At 33.0% G+C, this 16,680-nt stretch overlaps 2 protein-coding genes across 2 annotated transcripts in view; both read left to right on the top strand.

Annotated features, from left to right (window-relative positions):
• The window catches only part of LOC108906696 (Kv channel-interacting protein 4-like), a 405,856-nt gene extending 394,022 nt beyond the window's left edge, over window positions 1-11,834 (top strand). Inside the window, exon 7 of the mRNA XM_018710032.1 lies at window positions 7,813-11,834. Within this exon, the coding sequence (XP_018565548.1) occupies window positions 7,813-7,923 (111 nt within the window). The 3' untranslated portion in view covers window positions 7,924-11,834. The remainder of the gene's footprint in view (window positions 1-7,812) is intronic.
• Window positions 11,835-13,704: 1,870 nt separating this feature from the next.
• Window positions 13,705-16,035, top strand: LOC108906692 (esterase AGAP003155). The gene is made up of 4 exons (XM_018710025.1): window positions 13,705-14,000; window positions 14,677-14,874; window positions 14,931-15,071; window positions 15,725-16,035. Exons 1-4 carry the CDS (start codon window positions 13,757-13,759, stop codon window positions 15,898-15,900), a joined length of 759 nt encoding a protein of 252 aa, XP_018565541.1. The 5' UTR covers window positions 13,705-13,756; the 3' UTR covers window positions 15,901-16,035.
• Window positions 16,036-16,680: the final 645 nt, after the last annotated feature.

Raw genomic sequence — 16,680 nt, 5'->3', positions numbered from 1 at the left:
GCTTGGGCGCAAAATCATCCTCGACTGGTAAATAATTCTTACCCCCTTTATGGTGTAAATAACTATTACATGCTTGTTCATAATAATGCGTTACATCGCTGAAGATTATCTTCGTAACAAAATCACCGTCAACTTTTTCATATTGCAGCTCCCAATCGACAAATGTCTGGCATTCCAAACGGTTGTTGAACTTCAGTTCCTGATGGTGACCTATGACCACTAAGATTTCGGCACACTCCGCCACATTAGGCCGTAAAATTAATTTTTTTTTCTGTTTATTTAAGCAGTTTGTAATGCTGTGAAAAAAAACTATTCCAAAATGTTCTTACATTAAATAGAACAGATAAATTAAGCAAAAATTACTTCATAAACACTACCTAAAAAACAACTCTTGACAGCATAAACCTTATAGCACAATGTTTGGTTTAATACCTTCATTTCAATTGCATACAAAAACCCTTTCTTCCATTCCAAAGTAGCATCCGATTGTAACACCATTTCATTCATTTGACAAACTGTTATTGTGCGCGATATTGTGTAGATTGCATTTTATATCACACTTGGCTCTCAATAAATTAGACTTGAGAGTGGGTAGTAAACAGCAAATTCACATCGAACTGAATCAGCACTTCCATTAAGTCTAAAAAAACGGTGTGGAAACAATGGCGATTTGCAAATAGCAAAACTAGCAACCGTACAATGCAGATATTACACGAGTTAAAATTGTACGCTACATAAATCGTACAACAGTGCTAGACAGAATTTTCCACATCGTTGAAACGAAACAGTCTGTATTATTTTCACCTAGTTAATTTTAATTTTTAATACCTTTGATACGTCCTACACCATTGTGGAGGAAAGTTAAACGAACAGTCAATATGTTCCAAAACAGGGATTTTATTTTATAATGACTATTTTATTTTTGTTTTTCGTTGAACATTTAGAAATAAATGCTTAGAAGTTTTAAGATCGTAAAGACATTCATAAGAAATATTGAATAAATTTTCACCTAATTTCAAGAATTTTTTTTTTTAAACGCGTTCATACCCAATTAATTGTGCTAATATAATAACACTATTTGCTGAATAATGTTCACACAACTATGTCTTATGCTGGTTAAAACTGCATTAACTACAACTAACTTCCTTAAATATGTATTTTGAAAATTTTAATGCTATTTTCAACTCATTCGCCGATTCTGCTTTCAAGAAAGCTCGTGACACGCAATTCTAGATGAAAGAAGTTACAAAGCAATTTCGAAAAACACAAATAGAGTTCCGGTGCACTATCGTATAAAGTGAGATTAAAATGGCGCTAGTATAGGATGAAAATACACCTACAGGCCTTTGGAAAAAAATTTTATCATATTGCTGGATACGAACTTGCAAAATATATTATTTTTCGGAAACAAACTCTAATAATGGAGAGTTAACTAGCCGCATTGAATACAATACAGTGTTTTAAAAAATATGTCAAGGAGGTTAAAAAAATATAGAAAATAAGTGCAAGAAGACTATTTTATAAAATTTTATCACAGAATGGATTATAGGTATTTCAACTGTGAGACTTTTTCTAACTCCCAATCCTTTTTAGAAAAATCATAAATCAGAAGGATGGTACAAAAATATTCCGATAGGAATCAATGAAATTCTTATGTGGGCATCAAATGAAGAAATTGGATTGTACACGAAAAATAAAAAGATTTCTAATCGTTCACATCGTTCCAGCGCAGTATCTTTAGCTAAAGCAGGTGATAATGAACAAGAATTAATTAAGATAACTGAAAATTCTTCAGCACATTCTATATCACTCAAATTTTGTAACAAATCTTCGAAATAAACCTTTGAATAACGAGTCAATGTCAACAGCTCATTCAAAATCAGCCGTACAAATAGTATCCACCGGAGAATCATTAATAGAGTCAACGTCAACAGGGCAAATGATTTACAATAATAATTGTGTTTTTAATAATTATTCACTTTAAAAAAGTATTCTAATATTAATACGCGTTCATTGCCTTTTGTTTATGTAAATAAAGTTTTAATTCAATTTTAGCATTATGCTATTCATGAAATTGTCTTACCAAATACTATTCGAGCTTAAATTTTGAGCCTGATATTTTGTTATGGTTGTTTTCTCGTATTTACTTTCGTAGGTAATGTAAGTACTCGAAAACAAACATAATGATCCGGCTAAATCTGAACTATTCAAACGATAACTTGTGGTTTTTTGAAAGGTAGGAATAATTTCCAAAAATATCAAGCTTTTTTTTGACATTTTCTTATAAGGCCTGGGTAACATCAGGAACTTCGTGAGTTCCTTAGTAACCTTCTTTCCCGCAGTTACATTCTGGTAAACCATTAAGTATCACAAATATACATAGGAAGCATAAATTGTAACAAATTCTTAATTTTTCTAATACCTAGGTGGGGAAAACAATTGAACATCAGATTGTATATATAAGGACCTAGATTTATTTTACTGGAACTCCCAGTATGTTTTTGGTGATTTGATGACTATACAGGGTGATTCACAACTTATCCAAAAAAATTTGGGAATAGATGCGGCATGAGAAATGGAGTCAATATTGTAAAAAAAATTTTTGTAAAATCCTTATAGTTTCTGAGAAAAAAATTATTGAAGTTATAGCACATTAAACCACTATATAGCTGGACAACTGTAGTCTCTATTATCATTCGCCACGTGGCCTCATCGACTCCGAATACTGAATTCGGATTTTGCAATCGTCGTTGCGATATTTACCTGTTATCTGTGGTTTTTATAATACGTTTTTAGTAGTTGGTGTCAAAAATAGGCAGTTAGTGTCAAAAATGGTTTGCGTGTACTCGGAGTTGATGGATATCGTTTTAATTTATGGTGAAGCGTTTGTGTTATGGTGAAACAAGACATCATTTGTGTTAGTTCGTAGAAAGTGAGTAAGACGTACCCAAATGTGTTTACACGTGAGTGGACAAAATTTTGAACAATTGCTGTTGCTGCATCGGGTATGTCAAATGATTTTATTATTTAAAAACACAAATTAATTTTATTAATAATTAATAAAGGCAAAAGCATTTGAATTTGCCGATATAAAATAGGTGCGATAAAATTCTATTTACATATTTCTTTCCTTGCGAAAGTTTTTGTCCGTTTTTATCACGCCGCCATACCGGTCGCATTGTGCGAGGTCAGGTTTTCCAGTGGACCAGTTTCCAGTGCCGTGCAGAAGTGTCTTTTTAAATCAATTTCGAACTGATCTTTTTGATTTTTTCTTTACAAAATTGTATTTGTAAGGGTCCCCTGTACATCCAGATTTTTTTTTTGGATAAGTTCTGAATCACCCTGTATTTCCAATAGTACTTAAGGATATATTGGACTATGCCACACTTTTTTGGCCATGTTTCTATTACTTTGAGAGGAAGACCAAACTTTATATCACTGTGATCGTAAAAGAAGTTTTATCCAAATATGCATATAAATACATTGGGCCACCCCCAATATATAAAAAACGCATTGCAAGATAATATTTTAAGGCAATGTGATATTCAATTGTTTCTGCAAAAGGTGTAATAAAAAAGTTTCTTACTTTTTTCTTTCATGTTTATCTCGAGTAAGAAAGTAGAAAGTAGGGAGTGATATTTATGATGAAAATTGGTGGTAAAATGTGGATTTGATTTGTCACTTAAGATTTTGATCATAACCCCGAATTGTAAGAACTTAAGATAGTACATTGCAAAGATTCTGACTTAATCTGTCTATAATAAATAAGCTAAATAATCGCCATTCAAAAAACAGTAACTAAATAATTATACCACAATTATTTTAAACCACGACTATTTAACGACAAAGTTTCGTTTGTGGCTTACGTTGTATGTCGAGACCAAAATTTAAACAGAAATAAATCACGAAAAACTATGCGCCACATTTAAAGTACTTCGCTGCGTTGCACGTTTCCCCACACCACCAGCCAAATAGCTTCGTTTCACATAAACTACCCACACCGCGTCACAAACGACAAATAAAAAACCGGCTTCAAACTAAATATTGTTTTAAATACACGCGTTTTGCCGCCTAGCTCAACTGAATAGAGCCTGGCAAAGAGGAAACTCGTGTTTACGTTAAACATATTTTAATTAAATGCTTTTGAGAGCACTGATGTTTTAGATATAATACAATTTTTTTCATCGTTACCGTTTCAATGTATGGTTCATTACATAATGCTACCTCAACCAAGACATTTATTTAAGGTGTCAAAGGGATGAATATACACGGTGAGTGATAATAATTAGGTGTAAAAAATTTAATCGCTTCTCGACAAAATAAAATAATTGGTCAAGGAAACCTCTGTTCCAAAATGCCTCCTTACAAAGATGCAGGGTGTTAAAGTTAATAAAAAAAATAGTATTTTTTTAATATTACGAGAACGGATTGTTTTGACATTTGATGTAGTAAATGTTACTGTCAATTGCTACTCTCCTGTGGGGAACCACCAAGTCAGTGACGTGAAATCACCACTACGGTGAACCTTTAAAAAAACTTGCGCCACTGACTAATATTGGCAATAATCTATTTTTTAGATTTAGCTTTCATTTTTGTACAAAGAAAAACATTTTTAGTATTTACACTACTTTATTACCTACATTTTCTTTGCCATTGAATAAATGTTGTTCATTTTCCCTCAAATCAATTCTGAAAAATTGTCATCACTAGTTCTTTCCACTCTCTGCTGTTGAACGAGATATTTTCTCCTTGGACATTATGTTATCTTCTACATATCCTTCTACAGTACCACTCTTCCATTTTCCATGTCTTTTTAATGTGCACCTGCATCTACGAGAAGAGTTGCCGATGTACGACGCAAACAATGACCTGTGTATATTTTAGCATCTGGGTAGTGGAGATATTGCCGAAGATATTTTTGCCTACTGGTTGCGGAATACATCGACCATTCCGATATGTCAGAAAAAAACGCCGTTCTTTAGTTTATTTTGATCGATAAGATATATGCTCTTGATACAATTGGAGAGCGTGCATTTCATTTTCTTCCACAATACTAAAAGATTTTGGTACTCCAGTTTTTGTATCGTTAATTTTTACTACAACAATGATTCCTTTGCCATCTATACCATCTATCGAGAGCTTTACCAACTCATCTCTTCTTAATCCTCCAAAAACATCCATTACTAGAACAACCTACAATAACAAATACCTATTAAGCACATGAAATAATATAGCCAATTATTTCCCATATTACCTTTTCCAAAAGATATGTATGACTTGATGCTTCTCTAACAAACTTCAAAATATCCTCTCTTGTCAGTCTCTTAGATTTTGTTGGAATATATCCTTTCGATATTTGCTTCAAATAAGCCTCTAATCGATAATATTCTCCTATATTTACTTTTCTGCGCGCTAATAATGTGGTCTTCAACATTAAATACTTTGTCCATAATGTGGTAGGACTGAATGTTTCTGACTAAAAGGTATATAAAAAATATAAATTATCAAAAATTATAAACATTTCTTTAAAGTGATAAAAGGCAATACATACCAGTTCTTGGAAATATCCCATTAATATAGTTTCACTAACAGCTGTCACTGAATTTCTGCTTGTCGAAGTCTCAAAACGTTTATATTCTGTATCATAAAGTAATTTAGATTTCTTAGGCAGAAATTCTTCATTGACTTTATTGACTCTAGCAGCAACTATTGCTGGAATTTTATCCATTCTGGCTTTTGAATCTCCTCAGAATCAAACATCAAACTACTAAAATAAATAAATTTGCGTGTGTCATAGATACATCTTGGATACTTCGTTTGTATATTGAAAAACTGTTTTCATTTTCGTTTACATATTTAAAATAAATACAAAATCAGATGTCTAAGTAACAATTAAAACGTTGTATGCACCACGGGAGATACTAGGATAATTATGCCCTTAGGCGACTTGTTTTCCTTGCAACCTGTCGCCTGCGGGAATAATCATTATAGTCTGTTTAGAAATGAAAAAGCTTATTATGTATGCAAATCGTAAATAAATGTAGTATTGGTGCTTATATTCAATATTTTTATATTATGTATTATCGGTATAGGATGAGGTGTACTTTTAAAAAAACTTTTTGTGATCGGACTGTACTAAATTGTAGCAGGTAGCTAAAATTTAATCCCCGACAATCCGTCTTTGTCTATGCCGCTTCAATTTCTCGGTCCATTTCTCTTATAAGTAAACAATATAAAAACAGCATTTCAAAACATGAGGCTACTTTAAGCATCATAACCGGGTTAAGAGGGTTTTTAGTAATTCAAATAAAATTATTCAATATTATTATCAAAATATTTATTTAAATTTAATGAATAGACTTTTATTCCACACAAAAATATATGTATTTTGAAAATTCAAATTATGGTGAGTAAATGTAGTGTTGTATAAATGTACAATAAAGAAAATAAAAAAGTAGGTATATTAAAATTCATCCTCTGAATATTCTGATGAATTATCTTCGTCTCCTAGATTGATAACGATAGGTTCCACAGTAACGTCAATTAAATTATCGAGTTCCCACATTTTCTCCTCTTCTTTTTGTACATGATGTATACATCTTTGCCAGTTATCTGCAGTTACTCGTTCCAAGGAATTTTTTAACAAAATTTTCACGTCACTTAATTTAAACGTCGTATTATTTCGCGCTACATCTCCTTTTACCTGCGCCCAGACTAATTCGATTGGGTTAAGTTCACAGTGATAAGGTGGTAACCGTAGTACCGTTATTTGGCGATTTGTTGCCATTTCATCGATAACATATTTTTTCTGATCTTTATTAAGATTGACAAGTGTCAAAAGTTCCTTTTTCACCATATTTGTTTCAAAAGAAATGTTTTTTCCGGATAACCATTGAATTATATCGGCTTTCCTCCAAGCAGTCGTAGGCGTCCGCTCGGTCTGCCGTGAATGGTAACTGGCATTATCCATGACAATTACAGACCCCGGAGGAATAAGATCCAACATCTGTGTAAAATACTCTTCGAAAACATCTGCGTTCATGTCTTCGTGATAGTCACCTGTATTTTTAGATTCAAATAAAAGTAAACCGCCATCTACAAAACCACTGGCACTACCTATATGTGTCACTATTAATCTTCGCCCTTTACCTGAAGGTGCCTTGAACCCTGTTGAAAGTCCATCCAAAAATGCTTGTCGAAAACTTTTTACATTTTTATCTTGCCATACTTTTGTTACAGTATATCCCTCGTTGACCCAAGTTTCGTCTAGATAATAAATATTCCTCCCTTCGTCACGGAATTTTCTAATTGATCTTAAGTAGGATCTTCGCCAACAAATAATTTCATCTTTATCGATAAGAACTGACTTCCTGTTCTGCTTTTCCCAGCAAAAATTCAACTCTCGTAAGACGGCCCATAATTTGCTTCTACTGATTTTTGGCAAATCGTTGTCCTCTGAAAGTTCACTTAAAATTTTGTTTAGCGTTGGTATTTCTTTTTTAAAATAAAATCAGTGTACTTTTCTGCGAATGATATTTTTGAATAAATCATATATAACGACTTTTAACCTCCCTGTAGATGATTTTGGGGGATCTACAGTATCTTGTTCATTTTTTGTTTCTTTTAAAAGTCTGTAGATAGTCGATTTTCCAATCTCTGTCTTTTTTGTTAGCATTAGTGGTACCCGATAATTACCTGAAACGAAATATTACCACGCCCTTGGCCGGTTCTTATCTCGGGGTTTTATTACTCTCATTTCCAAACAGACTTATAGATGACAGTTGTAGATAGAATTATTTTTATACGTTTCAGAAAATGGACAAGAACAGGGACGGCGTCGTCACGCTGGACGAGTTTTTGGAGTGCTGCCGGAAAGACGAGGGCATCTCCACCTCCATGGCGGTGTTCGACTCGTCGATATGACGTTCGCCCGTCGGCGTTCGGGCACCTCCTCCAACGTGGGCATGAGGCGAATGTCGGCGACTTGTGTCTTCGAATCAACTACGACCAACTTTATTAACTATAGGAAGCAAGATTTGAACGACGCGGTGATACCAGTGGCGGCGGTGTAAAATATCATAAACAGGGCCGGACTGTCTATATTTATACAATTTTTAATTTACTTAAATTATAGATTTTCATGAGCTACGTCAGAGTTACAAGTTTTTTTAATATTTTGACAGTGAAAATTTGAGATAAGCATAATTTAAATTCTGAAGTTATATCCTGGAATTTACCAAACAAATATCTGACGGACACTGGCGCTGACCCTCTGACCATGAACTGAAATACATTTTTTCACACTACGCAAATCGCATTAAATATTACTTTTGATATTAGTCGAAATATTACAAAATACCAAGTCTTAAGTAGGTAAATGTTGTGTCACTGACTGTATGCATTGATATTTTAATACATTTTAATGTACCCATATTTTTAAACGTGTTGGATTTCACCGTCGCTATTCTGTAAACATGTATTTACTAATTGTTTATACCAGGAAATATACGTGTAGATATAAAGATATATTTTAAATAAACGCATAATATTAAATAACATGAGGAATGCTCTGTTTCCGTTGGAAAGTATACTCGTAAGTATGTGTTAACCTCATCCTTATTTTTAAAGGGACGTATAGTCACTTCATATAAATCAATCAACAAAATTTAATCAAACTTAAAGATAATTTTATATTATTGCATGTAATAGAAACGTTGTAAATTTTCTAGTTTCAATGCATTGACAACAAACTAGAGCCAATAGAATTAGTTTTAATTTATTGTGCAATTTCGTAAATTTTTAGAAACATTCAATTCAGCAGTACCAAAGTCAATAATATAAAAAAAAAATTGGTTACCTTCTAATACCATTTGTAATATGTTTTATTTCTACATTTTCTATAAGCATTTAACCCCTTAAGTAATGGTGAAAAAATCAGGTGGATAGTTTTATTATTACCTGTGACAAATATTGGGATGTTGAATAAGGTCTCGCTGTTTTTTTTTTCGTGAAGATTAATGCTTTATTTAAAAATATTAGTAAAAAACATGTCACTCAAGGTATTGTCTATGGCAAGCCACTACTTTGTCGTATCTTTCTGACAGCATATTGATTCGATGTTGGAAATACGACACGTATTTTGGGGCTGTCCTAGAGTTGATCCATATTTTGGCATCTTCATAAGAATGGAAAAGTTGATCAGCCAAGCCATGTACCATCGATCGGAACAAGTGATAATCGGAAGTGGAATCCCATTTAAGCGTTTTCCAAGTAGGTTTTTACTGGCAGGTACTGCAATATCTTTGCGAGCATTGTCATGCTTCAATACTCGACCAAAATGCATCAATTGTAGTCGATGCCGATCTCCCGTGAATATTTCATTCGGTTTGAGCAGCTCATAATAAATTACACTCAGCTGATTCCACCAAATGCAGAGGAGAAGCTTGGAACGATGAATATTTAACTTTGCTGACGATGTTGACTCATGACCGGGCTTGCTCATCGATTTTTTACGTTAACGTAGCATAGCGTATCCATTTTTCATCTCCAGCTACAATACGATGCAAAAACCTTTCCTTTTCTGCCATTGAAGCAGGGTTTGACACGTGGAAAGACACCGTTTGACGTCTCTCGGCCTGAACTCATTCGGCACCCAATGTTCTTGCCTTTGAATCATTCTTAATGCTTTGAAACGTTTTGAAACTGTTATGTAGTCAATTCCTAGTGATTCTGCAAGTTCACTAGCGTCTGACATGAGTTTTCATGAAATACCTAATCAGTTCTGAAGATTCTAAACCAATCTCTGCATGTTGTGTGCCCCAGAGAGCATGGTCGCCGTGTCTCAACAAGAATTATGTGTGCTTCAGCTGTAGATTTCTTTTGAATAGAGTGGTGCAATAAAATTCCCAGCATTCTTTTTTTGGCACGAAATTCGACATGTTTAACACCTAAAAAAAAAGTAGTTTACTCTTCGGCGAAATAATATACACTGATGTTCAAGCTTGCTTATGGTAGGTACTACTTTCTAGGCGCTACCACGTTAAACGACCTGCTTGCAGTTCTGATGACGCCATCTGTTGGAAAACAACGAGAATTTATTGCAGACCATATGTGACGTCACACCGTTCGACTGGCTCGGGCTACGACTCAATGCACTATGAGCTATTGTCTCTAGCTATTTATTTGTAGTATAGTTTTACTTTTTCCATGTATTGGTTACAAAATAATATAATTAACCTTTATGCCAAAAGGATCAGATTTAGGTTTAAAAATATACACCTTTCACTTAGTGGAATTATGGAAGCTGTGGACTTAATAAAATCTGAACCGTAAGAATAAATTGGCAAGTAATAAGTAAGTATATATTTAATAATTTTATGCTACAGTCAGCTATAAAAGTCAGCACAACTATTTCATTAAACCTTATAATAATTGAAAAATAGGTATAGTTCATTCACGTTTGTTTGTTCAACCAAAATGTATTTACTCATTCATTAATTTCATTTCAAACTGACCAAGTCATTTTAAATTTAAGGTTGAGGTTGACCTATATCTGCTGTTCTTAAAGTATTGTTTACGATATTATAAGAAGCATTAATTTTATAATGCCACTTAAACTATGAAATTTGAGAGATAAAAAGGAATTTATAGTATTGTGAGTGTATTGTGAATTATTTATTATTTACGTGACTTTCTAACTAAAATTGAAAAATATTTCTCCCTGTGTGTTAAAGAACAACATGGAAACAGCGTTTCCCAACTTTTTTTTGCAAAATGTAACCATATCTCTATATAATTAATTAATTAAGAAATAGCTTTATTATTCATTAATTAATTATGATGAATTATCAAGATATATCAAATATTTCTTTGATTTTTGCAACTTGACAGTTTTGATTGTAAGCAAAACTCGCAATCCATTGCTCAGAACGTCCTAACTGCTGCAACCACTCACGATCCTTCTAGGTACTAAATAATTAAAATATTTATACTGTAGTTATATATACAACTCTTATGTACATCAAACTATACCTATACTCGTAGAATAGAAGAGAATAAAGAAACCTTTATTTGTCAACATATCTGCAAGTCGTTTTAGACAGTTGTTGATGCGTAAGACTGTATCATATCTTCCGCATGCTTTGAACAATGAGAAAGATGCCAGGGGAATAGATTTGTGCCCAAATATCCACTATACATAAATATACCTAAGCTTTCACAAGCCCAATTTGTCTCGAATTTGCTTTTAAACACTATATAAGTAGTATAAAACATTAACTTTTTGAACAGTATTTTTTTATGTTTGTTCTCAACTAATATAAAAAATAAATGAAGAAAACTTCTTTGTCCAGAATAATTTTTCTTATACTTCTACGGCGTATTGAACTAATACTGATATTTATGAAGGATTTTTGTTTCATCTTGGTTTGTTATAATATTTAGTTTAATATTATTGTTTTTCATATTATTTTCTTAGGGCTAGTAGTTTTCGAGTAAGAGAAGCCTAGATGTAAAGCACAGTGAATAACTGTTCCGTAAAATGCTTGCTTTATTATAATGAATTGAAAAATTTAAAATTTCCTTCTAAATATTTAGAACCCTGTCCATATTTTTGTAAAGCTAACTTAGTATACGTATAAGTACGGAGACTTCATAAATGATTACAAGTCGCGTGACCAGTATTTTTGTTTTAAACAGTGATTTTATTTCCTTCATGTAGGCAATTTAAATTATCAAATCAATAAGAGTAAGATTACATTATAATATATCTCTACTCCTCATTCTAACTACGAGAATTAGCCCATAAGTCGGAGACTTGTACGGGAGAGGAGGCGGCATATTATTATTAGGCAGGCCGCATTTGCGTCCAGGAACGACTTATGTTGGTAGGCCCTAACCACCATTCAGTGCAGGAATGAGGGAAACCTGGAAAACCTCATTAATTAGGGGGGTGATCAAATTCCAACCGGTGTCAATCTCTCACTGCATTGACCCAAGCCAACATTCTTCCACCCTACCATACCTGCACAGACGGTGCCAATCCTCCGTAAAAGCATAGCTAATCTACGATCTACCGGCCGCAGGAATCGAACCCGGGCAGAAATTTGCACACGATTTAAGTACTCGACCGATAAAAACACATTAAAAACACTACATTCTGTTTCACCGACTCGATAGTATTATCTCAAGCGTAGATGTAACGGTTTGCCATTGTTCATTGTAAACGTATCATTAATACTGCTGACTCCAAGATTTAGGGATTTTTTGTTACCAGTACTAGTCCTGCAATGTTGGTTGCCTAAGCTCAGCGGTCACGTGACTTGTAAATATTTATGAAGGTTCGGTATTTAGTTTGTTTAATTTTATGTGTAGTGGGCACATGTATAGGAGATGTTTTTGAGACATAGGAAAATATCAAGTATTCTACGATGTATCTTAGATAACCTAAAATTATTCGGCTATAACAAAATAATAGGAATTTTGGTATCACATTTACAAGTAGCTTTTTATATCTAGAATAAAGATTTACTACAGACAGACAAGCAGACATAAACTATAATATGTATGGTGCTATGTATTTTAAAGATAAAGAACTTTTAATGGTGTTGCCTGTGTGGGTTCTATATTTTTAAATTTTGCTAAAAAATAATACAGAATAATTTAACTGTTCGAGCTTCTCCGACCACTTGCTACACTTAGCCCCACGTAAGCAACATACTTGTACTGATCTAGAATTTATGTTGTTATAAGAAATATAAATTTAGTACCTACTCCAAATTAATGTTTAAATGTTACCTATATGTTATCAATGTTAGAAAAATGTTTCCTATTTTCATTTTTTAATTGTTAAATATACACTTTACAAATATTTATGATGTCTTATAGATTCCAATCAAAATTGAGCGGGAAATTAACACACTGTTATAAAAGGTTGCTCAATAGCATAAATGTTTCTTATTATTGGATTAAATTTCCTGTTGTTTGCCTACTTTTGAACGTTTTCTGGGAAAAAAATTAGATACTACATAAAGAAAAATATAACTAAAGACATATACTACTTATCTAAATAACAACTTTGATAATTGACACTAGTCGTTGAAAATATATAGAATATGTAATGAAATTTGTATATAAAAGTGAAGTTTTTAGTTAAATGTGTTATTCAGTAAAGAATATACAGTTTTAAAATAACATGGATATTTTATTTGTAAGAAACCATGTATTGATAAACAATGCATGCAGCAGATCATAAATTATCGGGTGATTCCACTTATTAATTACAGCTAAGCAACAATAACTAGGTATAGTAATATCCTTGATTAATTTTTAATTCAAAAAAATTTATTTTGACTTCATATTCATATTTTTTTTACCTTATTTTTAAACTTTACTATGAATAGAAGAGCTTATAAAACCAGTAACTATGACGCGCTTGCAAAAAGTCGTTGGTAGTAGTTTAGTTTTATATGTTTTAAATAAATTCACGAAGTTTGGAACAACATAAATCCAAACTTTCGTATGCATAAATTGATTAATTAATTCATGTAGAACTTCGTTTATGAATTAATTTTCAATGTCAAACTTTTATTGCACTTGTACATAGTTGTAATTTGGTGTAAAAAGTGTGGTGTAGGTCAAAGGAAAGAGAGACACCTCTTGCCACATAAGCATGTTTTATAATTTGTCTTGATATATTTGACAGTTCCATAATCGATAACATAACCTCATTATAACGAAACAATATTTAGTTTCAGTAATGGATAAGAAAGAGAATAAGTGCTGCACAGAAGAAAGTATGGCCCAAAAACTAAAAATATTAGCTATACACGGGTACAGACAAAATGCTGAAACATTCCGAGCGAAGACTGGATCTTTTCGTAAGATGGTTCACAAATGGGCACAATTTACTTATATTACGGCACCCCATAAAGTAATTCTTGTGGACGACGAAAATGACTTGAATAAAGATGAACCAGACATAGGACAAAGTTTAGATGACGGTATACTTTACTTATATTTCTAATTTAATACTAGTTGTTTAACTTGAAAAACTAGTAGTAAGTAATATTTTCATGGTTCTTGTGGTTTAAGCCGGCCGCACATTGAGATGCAGGCGACACAGGCGATGCAGGGCAGGGCAGGTTACACAGTTCAGGAAAAAAACGTGTCATGCAGTGTGAGCGCTACTTGAAACACAGTCTTGGCAGTTCCTGCTTATATGCGAATGCGATAACAATATATTTGGGCATTAAAAGGTTCTGTTTTTAAATTTTCACCATGGCGTTGTTTCTGGACAGTTCCGAGTCAGATTATAATGCAGAATTTGAAGAAACTGTTTTATTATATAACATTTCAAAGAGGAAAAAGTCATTTTGGAAAAGCAACTATATGAAAAGGAGAAATACTCATGGGGAATTTGCACTATCATCTGAATTTTCTGAGCCTATTTTTTCAAACACCAAAAACTACTTAAGCATGTGGCGCATGAAACTGTGTCCGGAAGACTGCGCTATGCAGGTTTACTTAAACGCAGTTCTGTGCTACCCTACTTTGCGTTCCAATTCGCGCGGGCCTATTAAGTTGTACTGAGTACAGAAACCTGCACTACCCTGCCCTACGTTGCCTGCCTCACCTGCATCTCAATGTGCGGCCGGCTTTAGAATTGTAACTTTTTAGAACAGTATGGTTGGTTCTTTAATAGAGATGATAGAACTTTTCGAGGCATTCGAAAGGGTGGACCTGCAATAGGATTTGAAGAAAGTGTGAGGTTAGTCGAGGATATATTTGAAAAAGAAGGACCTTTTGATGGTATCTTAAGCTTCTCGCAAGGCGCTTGTTTCGTAGGGATCCTCTGTATTCTTCAGCAACGAGGCTGTAGGTGATTAAACGAATTGAAAAAAAATATTTTAATCCAACTCTGATTGTTGTAGTAATCAAATTTAGGTTCAGTTTTGCTGTATTGTCATCTGGATTTAAGTCTGGCAGTTTACCACATTTAAAATACTACAGTGACAGGATAAATTTGCCATCTTTGCATATATTTGGAGAAAATGATAAGATAATTCCAACTGGTAGGTACAAATTTACTAGATTTTTTTTTAATTAAAAAAATTGGTTAGATAATTCCATTGCGTTTCCATTTCGCATGGTAACAATTTAGCTTTTATGAAAACATAATGCAATCTTTAGATGAGTCCATAACAGGATTTAGATTTTCATGACAGACGTCGTGTCAAGTAATGTATCATTCACGAATGATTTGTTCGAAAAGAATGAGCCATTTCTTCTCGATTCTGACTAATTTATGAACAATAGCTACTAAAAGATTCAGTCTTCTTCAGATCAAAAGTGAGAGTTGAGCATGAGAGTATACCGAATCAAACTGACTTTTCAAGTTTTCGAAGAGCCAGTTCTCGTACTTGTGCTGATAAAGCCACTTGTGTTTATTTCAAAATAACATAGTGGGACGTTAATTATAATTTTTTTGTATATAACTGTTTTATGATACAGTAAGTGTGCATGCATTTTTTTCATCGATACATCAGGTACCACAGAAGACTTAACTGGATCATTAAATGGTTAAATTAACCTTATCATGTGTTCTATTTTAGAAAAAAATATAAATTTGAGTTATAACGAAAAAATCCAAAGATTGTATAGACGACTTAAACGTTTTCTGTGACAAAGAGCCCGTGTATTTTAGTATTTGCCTTGGTTGTTTTAGAAATGAGTGAGGCGCTAAGTAATTGTTTCGAGGAACCAGTCATAGTAAGGCATCCAGGAGGTCACTACCTTCCCGCTGGTGCACCACAGAAGCATGAGTATCAGAAATTTTTCAAACTGCAGCTCCTACAGAAACAATATGGGGAACAGTTTGTAGAGAAAATGGAAAATGTATGAAGTAATACTCCATCTTGTATATATTTCTACAACTTGTTAGGAAGAATTTTATTTATTATCATAAGATGTGAAATAAATGTTTTTATTAATTTTTGTTATTAAATTCCAGTTTCTCTTAAATATACTACATTAGTTTTTACTTTTCAGCTGTAACCTAGAGCAGATTAATTATTTAACTATTTCTACAGGGTGTTTTATGATGTTCATACTGTAACAGCAAGTGAGATAAGGAAAAAAATAAAAATTTGTTTTTATGGCCGAAATGGAAAAATTCCATTACCTAGGCCACTTTGTAGTTCCTGTTTCTTTAATTTTATACAGCATTTTGAAAGTACATGCATATTTTTTGTGGCACTTTTTTAATCAACTTTTTAGTATTATTATAATTCGAACATGGCGGCCGCACAAGGCTGTTCTTCTGGTATCGCTAGTTGCAAACGGTGTAAATCAAATGTAATAAATGGCATAAAGTGCAAAAGTTGTGACAACAGCTATCACTTAAGCTGTGCAAAACTAAGTAATAATGTAAAATTTGTTACAAACAGTGAGATAATTTGTTGTGAAACCGCTGGCATAAGCGGAAGTGACACGGGCTTCTTTGATGCCTTAGAGGAGCTCTCCAACTCTGCGAAGAAGGTAGATGTTCATATTTTTAGTTATGTTATAAAACAGAAGGATATAATTATCCAGGATTTGCGGGAGAAGATTGAATTGTTAAATAAACATATACAGATATTAAATATTGTAAACCAATCTAAAGTTAGTGAAGGTCAGACATCA

This window comes from Anoplophora glabripennis, unplaced genomic scaffold (assembly GCF_000390285.2).
Source record: "Anoplophora glabripennis isolate ALB-LARVAE unplaced genomic scaffold, Agla_2.0 scaffold64, whole genome shotgun sequence".
Lineage (NCBI taxonomy): Eukaryota > Metazoa > Arthropoda > Insecta > Coleoptera > Cerambycidae > Anoplophora > Anoplophora glabripennis.
The sequence above is the reverse complement of the archived record's forward strand: the minus strand, read 5'-3'. Positions and strand labels throughout refer to the sequence as shown.

Coding starts and splice junctions, on each gene's coding strand:
- LOC108906692 (XM_018710025.1), top strand. CDS start 13,757: ATGGATAAGAAAGAGAATAAGTGCTGCACAGAAGAAAGTATGGCCCAA. Junction 14,001..14,676: donor AGGACAAAGTTTAGATGACG/GTATACTTTACT, acceptor GTAACTTTTTAG/AACAGTATGGTTGGTTCTTT. Junction 14,875..14,930: donor TATTCTTCAGCAACGAGGCT/GTAGGTGATTAA, acceptor TGATTGTTGTAG/TAATCAAATTTAGGTTCAGT.